The 20,473-nt window shown below is 34.7% G+C and overlaps 1 protein-coding gene across 9 annotated transcripts in view; it reads right to left on the bottom strand.

The window, feature by feature from the left end:
• Positions 1 to 20,473, bottom strand: part of FANCC (Fanconi anemia complementation group C) — a 236,060-nt gene that overhangs the window by 61,150 nt on the left and 154,437 nt on the right. For all 9 annotated transcript variants that reach the window (XR_003048429.1, XR_003048428.1, XM_015594784.2 and 6 more), the window contains 2 exons: positions 8,012 to 8,125; positions 7,048 to 7,112 (listed from right to left, as the gene is read on the bottom strand). Coding sequence is in view for 7 of the 9 variants with exons in the window: in XM_015594784.2 (XP_015450270.1) it covers positions 7,048 to 7,112; positions 8,012 to 8,125 (179 nt within the window). In the remaining 2 variants the exon portion in view is untranslated. The remainder of the gene's footprint in view (positions 1 to 7,047; positions 7,113 to 8,011; positions 8,126 to 20,473) is intronic.

Below are 20,473 nucleotides of genomic sequence, written 5' to 3'. Positions count from 1 at the left end.
TCACGATTACAAACACTGCTGCAGAGGTATCCTTGCACATGCCTTTCTGTGCCCCATGTGTATTAAACTGCATCCCAAAAGACTACCAGTTTACTTTTCCACTCTTGCCAGTGATATTATCATCGGTGTTTTTAATTCTTGCTAATCTGTACAAAAATTATCTCATTGCTTTCATCTGCATCTTCCTGATAACTTTCAAGATTATTTATATTTGTTACCACTTGTATTTCCTCTTCGACAAATGTTTTTAAATTAGTCCTATTCAATAAATATTTTTTGAGCCCTTACTGTATTCAAAGCTGTTTGTAGTTGTTCGTGACACAAAAGCAAACAAAGAAACAAAGCCCAGTAATGGAGAGAATAAAATGCCAGGTGATATCAGGTGCCATGATGAAAAGTAAAGCAACTGTGGGGCTAAAGAGGGCAGAAATTTACTGAGGGGTATATTTGAGCAGAGATCTAAAGGAAGTATATAAGCAAACCATGTAAACATCTGGGTGGAAAAATGTTGCAGGCAGATACAAAGGAAATGCAAAGGTCCTGAGTAACTAGATACAGCAAGGAGGCCAAAGTGGTGAGACCACAGTGAATGTGGGAGGGGAGGAGGAAATCAAGTTTTCGTAGACTACTCTAAGAGCCTGGGATAGTCTTTTTTTTTTCTTCTTCTTCTTTTCCAAGAGCACTTCCGCCCCCATTTTCTGATCTCAGAGGCAACCACTTTTAAGCCTAACTCATTCTTTAGATATTTGATGTTTTTTCTGTGTTAAATGACTCTTATTTGGCTTGTTTGCTCATTTTTCTTTGTACTGATTATTTTAACCCCAAACTCCCACCCTAGTGTGTAATCTTCTTGCAATCTATTCAGACATATCTGACATTCTACCATTTTCATCTTCTTAAAGAAATTTTTCTTAGAACCTTTTAATCTGTTCCAATTGGGACAGTTTGCTTTTTACTCCTTTTGCCTTCTTGGTTAATTTTCTTATGCAGGAAACGGTACATGAGAAGTAAAGTATCTGAGATCTTGCATATCTGAAAATATATTTTACTCTCATGCCTGATTGACACTTTGGCTGAGTATAGAATTATGGTAATTTTCCTACAGAATTGTGTAAGTGTGGTTCTACTATCTTTTAGCTTCCAGTTCTTGAGACGTCCCAGGCTATTATGAATTCTGATCCTTAAATTTGTAAGACCTGTTTTTACATCTTGGAGGTGTTTGGATATCCTCTGAGAAATTTCACAATGATATGTCTTGGTATGGATTTATTTTTATTTAGTGTGCTGGGCACTCACTGGACTTTAAATTAGGAAAGTTCCATTCTTTTCTCTATTCTCTTTTTCTACCAACTCCAATTTTTTGGATATTGAACTTCCTGGACAGTTCTCTTTTCTTGTCATATTTTGGTCTTTTTTGCTCTTTTTGGAATTTGGGATTCTATATTGCTTTCCATGAATGCTCTGTTTAATGTGGCTTGTCTCCAGTACTTGTGGGGTCAGGATGTAGTGCTCATTGGGGTTGCCAATAAACTGCATTCTGAGCATAAGAGCATCCCCCAAATTGCTGGGGACTGATAGCCATTTTGTGCTTGCTTCTCCTCCAAAGTGTCTCCCCTCCTTGTTGGAAACAATCGCATTTGGGGACAGTGGGTAAGGAGGAAGAGTGTATGAAGGCCTAGCCAGCTGGTTGCTATTACTGAAGTAGTCCAACAAATTATCTTGTTGGCTGCCAGGTACCCTCCTGCTCCTTGAATCCACCCCAAAAGTAACTTTTACCTTTTGCAGTAGTCCTCACTAACAAGCTTTTGGGACTGTGCTATTTTCCTTCAAAAATATCCCACTACCTACCATTTTAAGCCTTTCTCATAATTTGTGGGTCATCAAAAGCCCCTCCTCCCTTTATATACAGTATTATATATTTGTTAAAATTCCTTGTCATTTCTAGGAGTTGAAAGTATAACGTGAATGCTAGGCCATTCATGAACATGGTTCATCAGTTGGCTTAGTGTCTTACATTTTCATCTTATTCTCTCCTGACTAGATTATGAGAGTTGCCATTCTTCACAGGTCTTGAACTTCAGTCATCAGGATCTGTCCAAGTTCTCTCTATCAGAGCTACTCAAAGTATTGTCTTCCGAATCAGCAGCATCAGCATCCCTGGGAGTGAGGCCAAGGAATCATCTGTGTATATTTTTCCAGGGGATTCTTACACACACTAGTTTGAGAAACACTGTTCTACATTACCTTAGTAGCAGTCCCCAGAATTCGATATCAATCTCCAGTAATGATCCGAGTATATTATGGGGACACGATAGAACTACATTTAAGGTTTACATTTTATTGATGAATTTCTATAAATTGGTTCAGCTGTATTATTTTTTTGATAATCAACAGTACTATTTTTTTGTTGAACTATACAATAATTTTCTTTAGGGTAAACATTTTGCCTTTCTCTTCAAATTATCACCTTTTTTAAAAATTCACTTCTTGTTCTTTACCACTTTTCTAAATAACAGAGTCTCTTCAACAACACTTATCTTCCACAGTGCTCTAACATCTTTCTCTAACTATCAAAGTGGTTTTAGACCTAAAATTAATGTTTTGAGTCTATCATCAAAGTTCTTAATGAAAAGACATATTGAGCTTGAGTTGTAAACTCAAATTAAAATTTAAAGTTTACAACTTTGGAATATATGAGTTTACTGGGTGGGCTTGGAGAGGGGGAAAGTTGTTGTGTGTGAGATGTAGAATGCTTTTTCAAATATTTATTTTGCACAGACTCTAGCAGAATATTTTGCATAGAGTAAGGGCTCTACGAACATTTGAGAAATTAAAAAATATGACTGAGAGTTATGTGTACTCATAATAAATCGAGAACTCTGAAATAAAGCAAGGAAGTAGGTGGTGATCTTGCCCTCTCGCCTTAATTTATCAATCCTTCTCTCTAAAAAAGTGCAACTTTTCTCTCATTATCTGAAAAGGAGGAAAGTCAGAGACTAGCACTGGTGACTAGGTGGGTGGAAAAGATAACCTTTGCAACAAGGGCACTTATCAAACACTAAAGCTTATAGGCTGCAGATTTTATCTCCTAAGTAGGCTGAAACAGGTCCAAGATAATCTTCCTAAAAAATTCTAAAGTCTTATGTAAACTTAGAGGAGTTCTTGGTATGACCAAAACACAAGCAGGCCAAACGATAATCTTCTGAAAGGCTTCAAAGTGCTCAGGGCCTTCACAACTCCCTCTTTTGGCCTGAAGCTTGCCAGAGCATGAAGATCCAGCTTCAGTTGGAGCTATGCAACACTTTCCAGACTGGATTACACCAAGCATGAGGTCTTGACTGATTGCCAGAGCAGCACTCCCAAATGATTTTTGCATAAGAATTAAACTGCAGAAGGATCAACAGTAACCACAGACTGCTAGAAACATCCTTCCCATGTAGCTGTACTGAAGCCTCCAAACCATCTGTAGCGAACCAAAGAACAAGATAAACTGATGATAGAGAGTCCACAATGTCGTTCCTTCCAGACAGTTTGTAGCAAAGAACAAGAGAGAATTTAAACATTGTCATTGAATTGTTGATTTTACTTGGTGGCAAGTGAAACTCTATTTAAAACACTATGACAAGACCATCTATCAGGCCTTTAAAAATAATGTAAAGAGAAACTAAACAAATTTTCCTATTTTTTTGTTCCTCTGACAATTTATGCATCAAAGTTATAAGATTAATTTCTGTATTTTTACAAGAATTTTGGATGTCGTAGAAATCCAAAATAAAGTTTAATTAAACTTTAAACATTTGAGTGGTAAAAAGTGAAAAAAATATGGATGCCTTCTATTAAAAAAAATAACACAGCATTGTTTATAAGGTAAGTTTGAGACGCTCTTGGCTGCTGGAACATTTATAGTAATACTCATGGAAGGAAAGTAATGATTAAACTCAAGTTTCGTAAATAGTGGGACTATCTGGATTTGAGCACACCAGAAAGTAGTTTGCCACCTGTGCTATATTGATTCAAATTTTTTGACTTTTAAATCTTAAAAATGTACAGATAACCTCAGGTATATAGTAGGAGAAATTTACATATAATTTGATACATATTTTAATTATTATATCTTATTACAGCAACTATTAGCAGCTCCAGCATGTTTGGCAGCTCTTTCAAATGCCATTCCACTACCCAATTTCATGAAATCCATTTTTATGTGAGACAAAGCACACACACTTGGTTAAATTTATAACATACTAGAGAATTGTGGACTTAGAGTTCTGAGTCTCACACAAGCTTTTATAGATCTGGATTATTTTATGGACGAAGAATAGAACTTCCTGGCTTTAGGTCTTAAAAGTAGGACTTTAAAAGCTCATAAAGAGACTCAAAAAGTATGCTGGGCATCGAATTGCTTTTAAAATTCAATTTTTTGATAAGAATAATTGAATTTAACCCAAGAGATTGAATTTCCTTAAAAACTATGTATGGGTTCAACACATTCAGAGAAATCTCCGCAAGAAATTTTTGTGGAATTCTAAAACTATTTCTAAAAAGAAAAAGACTCCGTAGTAAACATCATTCAACAGAGAAAATTAGGAAGGTATCAGATGTGTCAGCATGCAGAGAAGATTCTACTACCACAGGCATCTCATATTCTTGGTAAATTCAGTTACGAATCTTACTAATTACATCATAGGTTTCCTTTGATTAAAAATATCCTAAACTACTAACCAACGTAATTGCCATTTTATCCATGTTGCTACTGCAAGCTGGGGTACAAGCATGGACACCCTTTAGTAGACTTTGTTCTGCACCAGGGAATTTATTCATATTGTTTTGAAAAATAAATATCCTTAATGAAGAAATAGTCATGAGTTTAGGAATGAACATGCCCCCCAAAATGCTATTACCAGTGGGATTGTTTTTTTAATTTCTTTTTTGGATTGCTTGTTGTTAGTATATAGAAACACAACTCATTTTTGAATGTTGATTTTGTATCCTGCAACTTTACTGAATTTGTTTATTAGTTCTGACGGTTTTTCTGTGGAATCTTTCTCGGACTCCCACAATGCATATAATTGATCCACTTGAGGGTATCTCATAAGCTCTTAGAGTTAACTTCATTCTCTTTTCTTTTTATTCTCTTGACTTGATAATTTCAAATGACTCGTGTTTGAGTCAACTGCTTAATCACGTCTACTGTTGAATCATTCTAGTGAATTTTTCAATTCAGTTATTGTATTCTTCAGTTCCAGAATGTTTGGGATACCATATATTTTTTTCAAGTTTAATTTCTTTTATTGTGGTAAAACATGTAATAGTTATCATTTTAACCATTTGTAAGTGGTAATCATTCAGTGGCACTAAATACATTGACGGGCTGTGTACCCATCACCATGATCTATACCGAAAGCTTTTCAACATCCCCAACATAAACTTTGTACCCATTAAACAGTTATTCTATTGCCTCTACATACTGATAATCTCTTTTCTGCTTTTTGTCTCTATGAATTTCCCTATTCTAGATACCTCATATAAGTGGAATCACACAATATTTGTCCTACTAAATCTGGCTTATTTCACTAAGCATGATATTTTCAAAATCTATCCTTGAATATACAAAAATTTTATTCCTTTTCATGGCTGAATAGCATTCAATTGTATTTGTATACCACATATTATTTATCCATCCATCTGTTCATAAGCACTTGGGTTGTTTCTACCTTTTAGCTATTGTGAATAATACTGCTATGAATACTGGTATACAGGTAAGTGTTAGAGTTCCTGCTTTTGAATATACACCTAGGAGTGAAATTTCTGAGTCTCATGTAATTCTGTGGTCAACTTTTTGTTGAACTATCAAAACGTTTTCCACAGTGGCTGTACCATTTTCTATTCCTCCAGCAATGCACAAGAGTTCTACTTTCTCCACGTTTTTGCCAACATTTATTATGTTTCATTTTTCATTTTCTGTAAATGATATTATACTAGTGGGTGTGACGTGGTATCCAATTTTGATTTTTGTTTCCATAATAATTAGTATTGTTGTGCAACTTTTCATTTGCTTATTGTCCAGTTGTATACATTCTTTGGAGAAATATCTAGTCAAGTCTCTTGGCCATTTTTAAATTGAATTTTTTGTTACTGAGTTTTAGGAATTCTTTATATATTCTGGATATTTAAGACGTTATCAGATATATGATTTCCAAATGTTTTCATTCATTCAGGAAGCTGTTTTTCTGCTTTCTTCATGGTATCCCACGATTTATAAAAGTTCTTAATTTTAATGCAGTCCAATTTATCTAGTTTTTGTTGTTGCCTGTGCTTTTCGTGTCATATCCAAAAAATCACTGCAAATCCAATGTCATGAAGATTTTCTAGTGTTTTTGTCTAAGCATTTTATAGTTTAAGGGTTAAATGCAAAGGATTCCTAAAGGCTGAGGGCAAACACCATTTCTGATAGAGCTTTAATTGGCAATAGCTCTACAAAAAAAAAAAATCATAATATGTCTTGGTCCTCAGATTCTTAGTTAAAAATGAAATGGTCAATGAAAACAACTTTGAATTCCTTTCTATAGTGAAAAACTATTTTGTAATGTAATTAATTCTTTTAATTTGTCTTGAGTCTATTTGATTTTAGCATAAATTTTGGAATATTATGTTTCTTAATATAGATCTTATAGGTCATATGTGTCACATCAAATAATCTGTTGCCTTGCAAATATCCTGATTGTGTTTGTGAAGTATACACATACACACTGAGCTGAATGCTTCTTTCTTGTGTGTTATCTACTGTATATGTAGGGCTTTTTTCTCAATGGATGCCTAAGAGATATCACATGATTTACTGCCCTATGAGAGTTGAGAGAATAGTTATTTTTAAAAAGTTTGATAAAACTCACCAATCTTCCATGTATTCCACTAAAATAATCTTTCCACACAGAATATAACCATAACTATGAACATGCATTTCCTAAGAATTATAAAATTTTTCTCTAATGACCAAACTGACACATTTTGAAACTTGAGAAGAGGGATGTTTAATTTGACACCTACTGCCTTTGAGTGTTAAATCCATTAAGATGATTCTCTCTGAGTTCAGACAATAATGATAAAACCATCTGTAAAACAAAATCAGTTACAGGTTAGCTTGCACTGAAAACAGGATTACATCAGTTCTGTTTTTCTTGGTGTGAGTGGTATTTCCGTTGAGATTTCCTACCCTCTCCTACCCGTCCTCTCCTTGTTTTACTTTGTCAAAGTGAAAAAAAAGCAGTGCCATGTTACATTTACTGATAATTTGTATTTTATGTTTACTGTTTGTTATTACAAATTCCTATTTAAGCAAACAAACAACAGACAGACCATTAATTTCCTGAGAATTAAAACCAAACCCATTACAAATAAAACCATGCTAGATTTATTTTTTCTTAATTCAATTTTTTAAAACAGGCTATTCGTGTGTAAAGCTTCCAAAAGGCCAGAATAGTGAAAAAAACATTAAAAGTCTCAGTCTCATAATGCTTTTCAGAAGAGCTATGTCAAGATCACAAATTAAAATTTCTTCGATTTAGCTAAAATTTAAAGCAGAAGTAAAAACAGCTTTAATACTAAGATGTAAATATATATAATAGTATTTACAAGGTTGTTATTTATTGAATATTTTGCTTTACCATAAAATTCCTATCAGGTTAAATAAAAAATTTATCTAACAGTAAAAGGCTGTGTTTGCATAGGTTAAGGAACTCTCATTTCCCAAAAACCTTTGAGTGAATAAATGCGATGTGTTAAGAGACAGAGAGGTTGGCTGATTTAGAATAACCTCTCTTGGTTTCTTTCTACTTTCTCATAATCTTCCATTTCTTCCTTACATGGCCATAAGTTCTCTCAAGGTAAGAAGAGATAAACATAGGAAAGTTAAACATCTCTCCTGGAGAAGTGAAATATTTCCATTTACTCCTTATGCTGATGATACATTAACCAATGAAAACTTCAACACTAATAAATTAAAAATACTCACATTTTTAAGCAAACTAGGATAGTAATCCACAGGTGCATACCCAAGACTTTGAGTAAAAAGGCCAACTTCTTTTATATTAAGTCTGAATGCCGAAAGTATATGAGATAACAACCCCTAAAAAACATAAATAGAAAGAGAAAAAAGTTCTTAAAAGTGGATGCAAGTGCCTATTACGTATAATGCCTAGAATCTGGGTCATAAATGGGATGGTCTCTAGGGAACAAGCAATCTTAATGTGCCCAAATACCTAGTTCATTTTGATTCAAGGTATAAAGAAAAAAATAAGTTTGCATTGAAACCATTACATTAAAAATAAGTCAATTCAAACAAATTAGTAACAGTGAAACAAAAATAATGAACAGTGCTTTAACCATATTAAGAATATGATCTTTACTGGTTTTTGAACAGCAAAATATTTTTATCGTAGTAGATATGATAACTAAGTATATGGCAAGGAACACATACATATCATTAGAGAAAGGAAAAATTATGTGATAAATAGTGCTAGGAAAACTTTGAAAAAAATTAGATTCTCACTTTATGTTATTCATCAAAATATACTTGAATTTAACATAAATTCAAGAAATCAATGTAAAAGTGAAATGAAATAATAAACAAGAAAAAATATAAGTACTTTTCATGTGTCTAAATGGGGAAGAATTTTGTAAACTGCAAATCAAGGAAGCAGATCATTAATTGTTGTAAATAAAAATAAAACCTTTTGTTTTTTTCAGACAATAAGTACAAATTAAAAAGAATAACAAATAATACAAATCATATGTAATCAAATTAATGTGTAAAATACTAAATGACAAACACTAAGCATAAAAAATGAGTATGAACAGATAACTTATAAGAGAAAATACAAATGTCCAAGAAACACATGTATGAATGTACATCCTCATCACCAAAAAGAGTAAATTTAAATGTCAACATACCATTGTTTTACTTAATAAATTAAAAATTTTACAAACATGAATACCTAATGCTAATCTGGGTTCTCCGAAACAGGTACTCTGAGCTACGAAAAGAGAATAAATGACTGTCCATACATCACTGTTGTTATGAACCACACTATAAGGCACCCAAAGAGAGTGTGAGTGGGTATAATAGCCCACACCCAAGCTTGAGCTGTCAGGGCTACATCTATCCAGAATTTTGTAACCTGAACAAAGATGACTTATAGGTTGACACAGGCCTGCCTTATAGGAAGCAATTTGAGAATATATATTAAAGACTTTAAAAGTATCCAGAACTTTTAATATATCTGGTATACATTGAAGGAAATAAATATAAACATGACAATGGAGATTATGCTCAAAGATGTTCATTACAGTGTTATTTCTCATAGTAAGCAATGTCTAACAGCAGGGAATGATTAATTTATAATGCCCTCACACAGTGGCTCATTGTAAGCCATTAAAATGTTTATAAAGAATTTATAACAACATTTTAAGTGGTTATAATGTTAAATGAAGGAAGATGTAAAATTTTTAGAAACAATCTCAATATAAAAATAATCCATATATGGGAATGAAAAATAATCAAAGAAGATATTATCAAATGTTAACAGTGTCTAGGATAGTGCTATTATGAGTGTGTGTGTGTGTGTGTGTGTGTGTGTGTGTATATATATATATATATATATACTCTTCATATTTATATACTTCATACACTTTTCTCCTATTTAATACATTTTCCAGTTTCCTATATGTGTGCGCAATTCTTTTATAATCAGGAAAAAATATTTAGTTTTCGAAAAAGTGTTGTATTTGTAAATATTTTACTTTTAACAGCTTTGACATATAATACATATACCATAAAATTTACCCCTTTAAAATGTACAACACATTGGTTTTTAGTATATTCACAGGGAAACAGTCATTTTACAGTTTTTAAAAAGTCCTGCACTCCATTTTGTGAGAACATATTATGCGATACAATGAATATGTATATGTGCATATAAATGTGTGTGAGTTCATATACAAAAATGTAGAGAGGACAGTCGAACCTAGGGAAGAGGCTCTATAACTTCAGTGAAGGATAGGTTACACAAGACCAGGATAACACATAATCATACCAGTAATGCCCAGAGTAGGTATCACTAATTCATTCTGGTACTCGTTTCAATTTTATCGTAAATGATTTCACATATTTAAAAAGAAATAAAATAAAATGACAAATTTTTTCCACCATCGAACGTAGTAAGCATTAGAAACACCAAGGGAGGAGCCTTCTGGGCCATCCCTCCCTTTCCCCACAGTTTTAGAGGTGTCTTTCCTCATGAGGAAAATTCTACCGCAGATCTAGTATGCACCCTTTCGTGTAGATCCTGCTGTCCCCCAAATGAGATCCTGTGTACTGTTTTTGAATTATAAAAGTTCACAGCAAGTTAACAAAGTAGCTTTGAAATATTAATACTTAGAAGATATTCATGATTTTAAAAATTCCAGCAACATGTTTAACGTGATTTACAAAAATGAATCTATTGAAGAGGGAGAAAACCAAGTTTATAGAGTTAAAGTGAACTTTTTGTAAGGTGTAAGATCATTAAAAGGCTCCTTACTAGAGTGAAGAAAAGGCAGGATGGAAGCCCCTTGTACATTATTTGAATTTTTTTCCTTTCAGTTCAAAGATGTCCTTTATAAATACAGAAAGCAAACAGGGGTTGACAATAGCTCCAGGAGAGTTCATTCATCCGCCAGTTATTTTCAAACACCAAGTGCAGTCTGGGTGACAGCAAGCAGTTGTGGTAAGGTCAGCAAAACTGGGGGGACGGGTAAATCACAGTCAGAGTACCATCCTTTGAGGGGTAGTATTTATTGGAGGATTCTGCTTAGTTCACCACAGCAGGAAGCACATGTGGTGCTCTCAGCAAACTGAGATTGGGGCCTGACCCCACTGTGTGGGGTGCAATGCAGGTGTTCTGGTGAAGGAAAGCTCAGCCAGGCCTAGCCAGCCATATGCCACATTCATGTGGAGGTACCCATATCAGACCAGGCAGGGGGAGGGAGGAGGCTAAGCTTGATTTGGAAGCTTAGGAAGCCAAGGGCTCAGAGTCAGGTACAGATGGAGGGAGGGCACTACCACGAGTGATTAATCTTCTACCACCAGACTTTTGCCATTTTATTTAACAAACACTTAAAGCAATTATATGCCAGATGCTGTTCAAAAGACTTTACAAATAGCAACTCATTTAACCCCCACAGCCTATGGGGTAAGTACTATTACTGAATCTGTGTTACAGATGAGCAAATTGAGACACACAGAGCTTAAGTAGCATGCCCAATGCTGGTTACCCACTCTATGGCCAAACCACTTTAAAAGGAACCTCCCTGTATCCATTTTCCATGAGGCAGCTACACTAGTTTAATAATGCAAATATGACTCAGCTTAAGGTCATTTATGGCTCCTAGTTATTCTTATATGAAGACCAAACTAGTTCTCAAAGCTATGAAATCTAAACTCGCCAGTCTGCAGCCCCTTCCTGGGACTGACTTTCCCTTACTAGTTTGGGGTCCATTAGGGCCATAGGTTCTTCAGCTCTTCAGTACTTTAGTGTATTCTAGTCCCTCTGCAGGGAGGGCTCTTTTAGCCCCTTTATCTCCTTAACTGTTGATTTTTGAGGTAATTCTAACAATTATGACAACTAAAATTTATTCAGTGACTACTATAATGTGAAGTACTATTGTTAAGTTCTCTCACTATGGCATCTCAGTTTTCAATAAACTTCAATTAAGTAAAGTTTCAATTAAGCTACTTATAAAAAGATGGCTGTTATCATTATAATTTACATGATTGACCCTTAACCCTTTTCCCTTTTGCCCAGAGAATACTTGCTGGTGGCACTTGCAGCTACAGGGTTTACCCTGAGATAATACACGGATTACAGTCCTAAACTTGCCCCCCAAGTTTGCCATGAAATATCTTGCTTTTATTATTATTTTTGCATTAATCTATTTATCAATAGTCTTTAGAAACAAATGAAAGCATTTATTTATAGCATTCTGTTTTTAGTGGTGGTATTTCCATTTACAAAGTATAGTAATTCTTAATCGCTGAAAATGTTAAATCCTAGGAAACATAGTATTCCTACACATGATGTTAAAAGAATGCTGTACTTTTTTTTTTTTTCTAAATAGGAAAAGGTTTAACAAATTAAAAGCACAAGGTACTCCAGACCCAGTGGGATAAAAAGTAATATAGTGTATGTGCAATAGAAGGAAACCAGTTTCAAGGCCGTAACAGGTAAGGGTCAGTTAAGATTGCAGGTCTTAAGGAAAATTATGCCAAGGCTTTCCCCTGTGACCCAGTGCCTCCCAGAAGTACTCACATCCTGGGCCTTGGACCAGTGTGTGGAGGGTGGCTTCCCAAAACTACATGAGTTACTTTGGTAGCCAAGCCAATGAAAGTTATAAAAAAAAAATCTAGAACATTCAATAGATTCACAAAGTGCAATAAGGGATTGTAAATAATTCCTGAGTAATGTTTGAAATAGCTATAAACAGTTCCCTAGATAGTATTTACAATGCCTGCATTAGATAAGCTGACTGTAAAATGGTCTTGAAAACATGAAAATAACTTAATTGGCAGACCTATCCTGGCCTAAATTGCTAAAATGATATTGTTAGAAACTGATTGTTTAAACATCAAATATTATAAAGATTAGTTCCCTACCCAACCTTGCACCCTGTTTTTAAAAAACAAACAAACAAACAAAAGATAAACGCTATATCATAATATTCAAGTGTTGGCAAGGATGTGGTGAGAGGGGCACTCCATTACTGCTGGAAGCTCAAATTTGTAAAGCCCTTCTGGAAAGTCTACTTGATGATATGTAGCCAAAACATTAAAATTCATACCCTTTTACTCAGTAATTTAATTTCCAAGACTATATCCTAAGGAAAGATTTAGGTTCATAGCAGCATTACTTATAACAGTGAAAACCTAGAAGCAACCAAACTACCCAAAAGCATTGGATTGATTGAATTCATCATGATGTAATTGACAGTGTGAATCATGTTTTGTAAAAAGATATTAATGACAAAATAAAAGTAATGTAACATTAATTTGAAACATAAGGTGTAAAACTATGTTCTATGCGATTTTAATTTGTATGCACACAAAAAAAAACTACTGGGAAGAAATGTAACAAAGGGTTACAGTAGATTATTTCTAGGAGTGATTTGAAATTTCTTCTTTCAAAATATCTGTATTTCACCTGTTAGAATGGCTATCATCAACAGGACAAGTAATAACAAGCGTTGGAGAGGTTGTGGGAAAAAAGAAACCCTTATATACTGCTGGTGGGAATGTAAATTGGTACAGCTACTATGGAAAACAATATGGAGGTTCCGCAAAAAATTAAGAATAGAATTACCATATGACCCAGCAATCCCTCTTATTCGTATTTACCAAAAACAAAAACAAAAACAAAAACATTTATCTGTAAAAATACATGCACCCCCATGTTCATAGCACTGTTATTCATGGTGGCCAAGATACAGTAACAACCAAAGTACCCTTGTGTCAAGAAGATGTGGTACACATATACAATGGAATATTATTCAACCTTAAGGAAAGAGGAAATACTATCAATTTGTGACAACATGGATGGATCCTGAGATAATCATCCTAAGCAAAATAAGTCAGAAAAAGTTGACAACCATACGATTTCACTCATATGTGGGATATAAAACTGAAAGCAACAAAAGACCAAGACTAATAAACAGAGACTCATGAACACGGACAACAGTTTAGTGGTTACCAGAGGGAAGGAGGGGAGGGGAGGAGGTAAAGGGGGTCAAAATATATGGTGACAAAGGTAATTTAACTTTGGTTGGTGAACACAATGAAATATATATATGACATACTACTGAATTGTACACTTGAAACCAATAATTTTATTAACCAATGTCACATCGATAAATTTAATTTTAAAAAGAATTCCAAAAAAAGTAGCATCCAGAAATTTAAAAATAATAAAATCTGTATTTCCAAAGTTTCTACAATTACCATATCTGTAAAACAAAATTACATGCTTTAACTTATCCCTTTTTTCCCCATAATTCTCTAATATGAATTGCTATTGAGGGCCACAAAAGTTTTATTCTTGAATAAAACAAGCACAGTTCCTAAGAAAGACTATATTGAGGCTTGGCTACCATTATATAACTTCAAAACAGACACCTCAAACTTTAGACCTCCAAATCTCTTTTAAAGTAATCTTAAAAAATGATAAGCACTTCTCATAGCTAAGAATAATTTTTTTTTACTGCCATCTAGTGGCAAACAGTCTAAACATAAAAGCATTAAATATTCTGTAGACACTGGCTCTTGGACAAAAATTAATTCCTACAAGCATATAACAGGTTTTCTGAAATGCTGACAGACCCTCTACTTCAACCCCATCACTTTAACGATGAGGAGCTGGGTTGCTGAATACATGAATCAACATCTACAAAAAGGATGTGGGTGTAAATGAACCTTAAGGGAATAAAGAAACCGTGCAAATATATCACCCTGACTGTGATCTAAAATCCTTCAAGGATAGAAAGTGCAGGAACCAACACAGCTGTGCATAAAACATTTTAAGCCCAATTTTAATTCATGCAGAAGTTTTAAGAACTCTCTAATGTCTGAAAATCCATTTTAAAAATGCTTCTACCATGAAGGTGGACTTTCACGGAGAGAAGTTTTAAATAAATCAGGGGAAAATCCACTGATTTATTTAAACAATGCGTTGTTTTCAGGTGTTCTTTTTTGTCCTTGCCTTATTGTATCTGCTCCATCTTGTAACAGGCAGCACATTCACAGGCGGTTAGGAAAGTTGGAGCAATGAGGCTGTGGTTTGGCGCAGGGTCTGGGTGTGGAAGAAAGGCTGTGCTTTTTGCTCAAAGGACTAGGAGAGCCAAAATGTGGTCAATATTCTTGAACTAAGACAGAGCACATATTTTGTGCTTCTCCAAATAATTTCATCTGATCATTAAAGTCTTTTAGAATTTCCACCACTTTGGTCTCTACTCCATCTCTTTATACATAATATAAATAAAAACTGTAAACAAATCTGTTACTCATTTATCCAACAAACATAGATTGAGTTGATCTTGACCTGTATTCAAACTACTCTACTAAGGCTATTGGAATAAAAAGCCCCTACGATATGATGAAGGGAGATCGAGATGGAAACAGCCATTATACACAGAATGTAGTGAGTGCTATAATAAGGGTAAGGCAATCACTGTGGGAACAGAGGAAGTAGTGATTAATTCCAACTGTAGGGTTTCACAGTGCTCCCACAGATGATGACTTTTGAGCTTAGTCTGATGGCTGGAGAAGGAGAGAAAAGGTGAGGGGAAGGAAGTATGGGAAAGAGAGTCAGAGAAAAATGAGTAGATGAGTAGAGAGGCAGCAGAGAGAGGCAGGGAGAATGGGGCCATGGTGGTCAAGCAAAGACAAGGCAAATGCTGTTACCCCTACTGCTCAAGCCTCTACTAGATTCCTAAGCAAAGATTGCCATCCAGAGCCTCAGCCCACCTGGTCAGACTCACTTCACAAATGCTTTCCCTTTGATTCCTGTGACGGCTAGTCATCAAATTCATCCACCCCTTCCCTACCTCTATACCACTTTTTTTCCCCTGAGAAATCCAACAACCTCCACCCATCTCTAGCTGCTAAAATTATACCTATCTTTCAAAATCCATCTTTTCCCAAGATTCTTGTTCTAGTTCCCAACTGGATGGGATTGTGTTCTGAAATCTCCATGGTATCCTATTTGTATTTCTCTCACAGTGCCTTCCAAGTTCTGCCTTGCACTGTAGTTATAAGTTTCACCATTCATTAGTCCACAGGCTCTCCTAGGAAGGGACTGTCTTACTAATCTTTATGTTCCTTAGAGCAACTGTTAACTAGCTCTTGGTATTTCACACAATAGATATTCAATAAACACCAGCCACATCAAATTCAATAAAGCAGGTTGTTCATTTATAGTTACTAAACAATATATTTACAGCAGAATTCTTTTGTGAACTTGTTACAGTATAAAATGATAAATTTTCCTTTTCACAATTTGCTTTCCTAAGTTTCAATCCATAAAATACCCACAAAATACTGGGAAAAAAACATAGTATTGCTACAACTTTTACTTCAAAGAGTTTTACTTAGTTTGGTAACACTGACTGGAACCTGGCACACTGATCTGGATGAAATTCCACTGAATAATATGCTGCTTTGGTGCCACACAGCCTATGGCAACCTATGGGTATACCACAGTACAAGAGCACCAAGAAGGGACAAGGACAATCTTAGCTGAAAGGGGCACTAGAAAATTATAGTATTGACTATACCTAAATAAAAATTATAATGCATAGCTATGCATTTTTAAAACCTTTTTTCCTGCAAACCTGAACTAACTTTTGTTAGTTCAATGCAATTTATTTAATTATTTTTGCCAAAAATTTAATCCTTGAGGTATAGCACATTTAATCTTCTCTTCTCCCAAGACTTCACAGAAGTAGATTCAGTTCAGTTCTTGGCCAGCACAAATGCTGCCATTTTGAACACTTGGAAGGTTCTTTTACCATATAAAATACCTACACTCAAATGCTGAATTAGTTCCTTTTTTATGTTCCTATGGCAGTTCTGTATACATCTAGTAAAACATTTATGTTACTATCTGAAATTGTTTGTTAAGTAATATTAAAATTCCCAAATTAAATCACCAGCAAGTGATTTATATTTTTCTAAATTAGATACCATAGCAAAAAATGGCAAATTTTCGTAATAACACAACCTTAAATTATAACTTCCCCCTGCCAACAAGAACCATCTAAAACTAGATAAGTTGCCCTCTATAAAGTAAAATGGACCAGCAATAGTCTGTGCATGACAAAACAACAAAGAAGGTAAGTGTTATAAAACTTTGAAAAGATAGTAAAGAGTTGCATAAATGGAGATATACCATGGTCTTAGCAAGAAAAATTCAATGTCATAAATATGTCAATTCTCTGTCATAGACTCAGTGCAGTATCATTAACAATCCTAAATAGGTTTTCTGGTAGAATTTCAAAACCTCTTCTAACATACATAGAAAGCAAAGGACCAAGCATAGAACATGCTAGAGAAAGAAGAAAATTTTAGAGGTAAACATACAGTGACTCCATTTCTATGAAGTTAAAAAACAGGCACATTAAACAAGATGTTGTTTAGGGATACATAAATAAAGGGCAGAACCAAATGCCTCAAATTATTTTTTGATGACGGTTCTAAAAGACAAAGTAGAATAAAGCAAATTAAATATTTCATACCACCACAATAATTATTCTGTGCCTGTTAGTATGAAGCACCCATAATATGAAATTTCTCAGGAAGGAAATATTATTCTGACAGTTTCATTGCTAACTCTTCTAAAATCTGAAAGCCCTAATATTCGAGAATATAAGAAAGACTTCATATTATGAGAGATAATTCATACCTATTGCTGATAAAACTAAAAGAAACAAGATACAAATTGCTTGAAAAGTTATTTAGAATTCTGTAAGTTAAAAATCTTTTTTTAAGCTTCCATGGTATTTCTTTATTATTTTCAAATTACAAGAAATTTCAACATGTAACTGGCATACCTGATACCAGAATAATCTATAATCTAAATCAAGAAGAAACAAGTCCTAAATTAAAGTTATAGGTTCATTTCTCATGTTCTTTCTGAAAACCAGACATGTTTAAATTAATTTAATATCATTTTTTAAAAACTCTCATTATTTTCAATACAAATATTTATAATAATGCATCCTTTACCAAAGTAATAAGAAATGGTTAGACTTTTTAAGGAATGAAAACAGGCTAAACTTAGGACATACACATTATTTCCTACAAACAAAAAATGGCAATATGAATAAATTAACTGAAACAATGCCACAGAAACAAACAATGGCTAAATCCCAACCTGGAACCCAACAACTTGTGTCCAACTGTTAATACTCTTGCTAATTATTAGTCTAATTAGGGCATAGTAGGGTAAATCTTGTAGATCTGCAATTACCACAGTTCCTTTTATTTAGATTCGATATTTAAACTGTTAAATGATTTCCAATTTTACAGAATCTATGTCTACTTAAGCTTCAATGGCAGAGTTTAATTCAGTGAACAATTTCTACTGAAGGAAAACTAACCACATAAAACATGCATTGAGAAACATTTTTCCCCATTACATGATTAGGAAGCAAGATTCAATAAGTTAGTCATTATTTTGTTGCTTTCCTTAGCCACACACTCTGAGATGTAGGAAAGTTCAAATATGATTATGATTTCAAATCAGGGAAGAAGCCAGAGTACAACTGGTTTTCTTCCTGAGAAAACTTGAAATCCTACCATTTAAAACATGTAGATTTATTACTCAGCACTCTTTTAAGTAAAGGTTAGTGCTGAGAAACCATGTATTATTGATCAAGCCCCGGCATGGGTCTGCTGAAATACCCTTACGATGAGTAGGTGTAAACCAATCAAGTTTTCTCAGTCTTGGTACTATTGACATTTGGGGCCTGAAAATTCTTTGCTGTGGGGGACTGCCCTGCGCATTCCTGGTCTCTATCCACAAGACACAAGTAGCAACCTCCCTCCAAGTTGTGACAACCAAAAACGTTTCTAGACATTGCCAATCTCCTAAGAGCAAAGCAGTCCCAGCTATGAAGCTCTGGTTTAAAAACATATCTGCTTTTGAAAATTAGTTTGGATTATAGTTTTTGAATATTTCTCGTCTGTGGTATAAAAATGAATATTGGCAATATTAAGGAGACTTTTGTGACTGATATGGAAATATCTGACTGGAAATATCAGTCACAAAAAGATAGTATTATGAGAAATTGCAGAATAATTACATCCAGCGTAATTCCAGCCTAATGCTATGTTTGAACTGTTTGATTTTTGGGGGGGTGTGTGAGACTGTATTAAAGTATAATTTATGTAATTTAAAAAATAAAAGTAAAGAAAGAAAAAGGTCATGGGACTTTAAAGTTAAATAGACTTTGATTTGAATCCTAGCTATATGACGTTTGGGTAAAATTTTTAAAGAATGTTTGACCTACAGTTCGCTCTTTATAAAATGTAAATAAAATTGATTTCATAGGTTTGTTACAAAATTAAATGAGGCATATGCATGGGAAGTAGCCAGCATGGCTCACAGCACCTCCTGGATCACAGGTAGCTACTATGTCTTAAGTCTCAGTTTGGGTAACAAATGGAATATAGTCTGACAGCTAGGTAACCCTGTTCCTCAATTCTGGGTACCTTTAGCCTTCTCTCTCTTCATTATCCTGATTAAGGTCCACGTCCTGCCTTCTGAATCATCACAAATGCCTCGTCTCCCATACACTTATCTACATTGAGGGTATCATCTCTAGGTTTACCGGAATCAAATAAGAAATGTATAAAGAGACCAAGGAGGAGCAATGCTTGAAAATTGGGTCATCTACCTCACTCTTTCTCCTGGTATGATGTGGAGATATCTCAATTTGAATCAGCCAGGTTCTTATTACCATGTAGACGGTCCATTAAATCAAAACCTCTGGGTGTGGAGCCCTAGAATCTGCTTTTCCAACAGGACACCCTCCTCCTCCACTGCACTGTAAGGTTTGATGGTCATATCCTAGCACCTGACCAGGGCCCAAACACTATGTATTTAAACAACACACACACACACACACACTCCCTCCCTCCCTCCCTCCCTCTCTCTCTCTCCTATGTACTGTGGGGAAAAAAAACGAGAGAATAAAGAAAAGCCCAGGTCATCCTATCACCTCTTTGTTGGAGCGAATCCTTCCTCTGGTCCAAAATCTACTATGACAGCAGTCCAGACAAGTCTTAGACCATTCTGTATAGCAATATCACTCAAGGTGCTAAATTAGAATACTTTCAGAGTGAAAACATCCCAGGGAGTCAGCTCCGATTAGGTTCAACTAGTAGCTCTGTCGCTCAGTAGAGAAAAATCGCTTAGTGTCACTAAGCTTCTGTTTCTAAAATATCTTCGAAATGGAGAAAATAATACCTCTCAAGATTAAGAAGACCAAAAGAAACCATGTATGAAAATCACCTGGTTAGAGATATGATTCAGAGTGAGCGCTAAATACATGCTAATTTTCATGCTTCAGTGGCCAGGCTGATGCAATTTCTCTGAGACAGGCCAAATGTCTAGAAGCTATCCTTATTAGGAGAGAGATGTCTTTGATGCATTCTGTTCTATAATTCTCTTTGTCTACAAATCAAACATTAGCAATAGTTTATACTGAACTTAAATATTTTCAGTTTCCCCAAATTAGAGGCATGATCTCCACTTTATTTCCCTAAGGTCTATCTTCCAGGGTTCCCAGGAAGGCATCGCTGCCGCCCCAGCTTCAGGATGTATGCGAGCTGGTATTTTCCATGCAGTCCACTCTATAAAAAAAATTCCCCTGGGCTCTTTCCTCTGCC

Source organism: Pteropus alecto, unplaced genomic scaffold (assembly GCF_000325575.1).
Source record: "Pteropus alecto unplaced genomic scaffold, ASM32557v1 scaffold138, whole genome shotgun sequence".
Taxonomy (NCBI): domain Eukaryota; kingdom Metazoa; phylum Chordata; class Mammalia; order Chiroptera; family Pteropodidae; genus Pteropus; species Pteropus alecto.
This window is presented reverse-complemented; position numbering and strand designations above follow the sequence as displayed.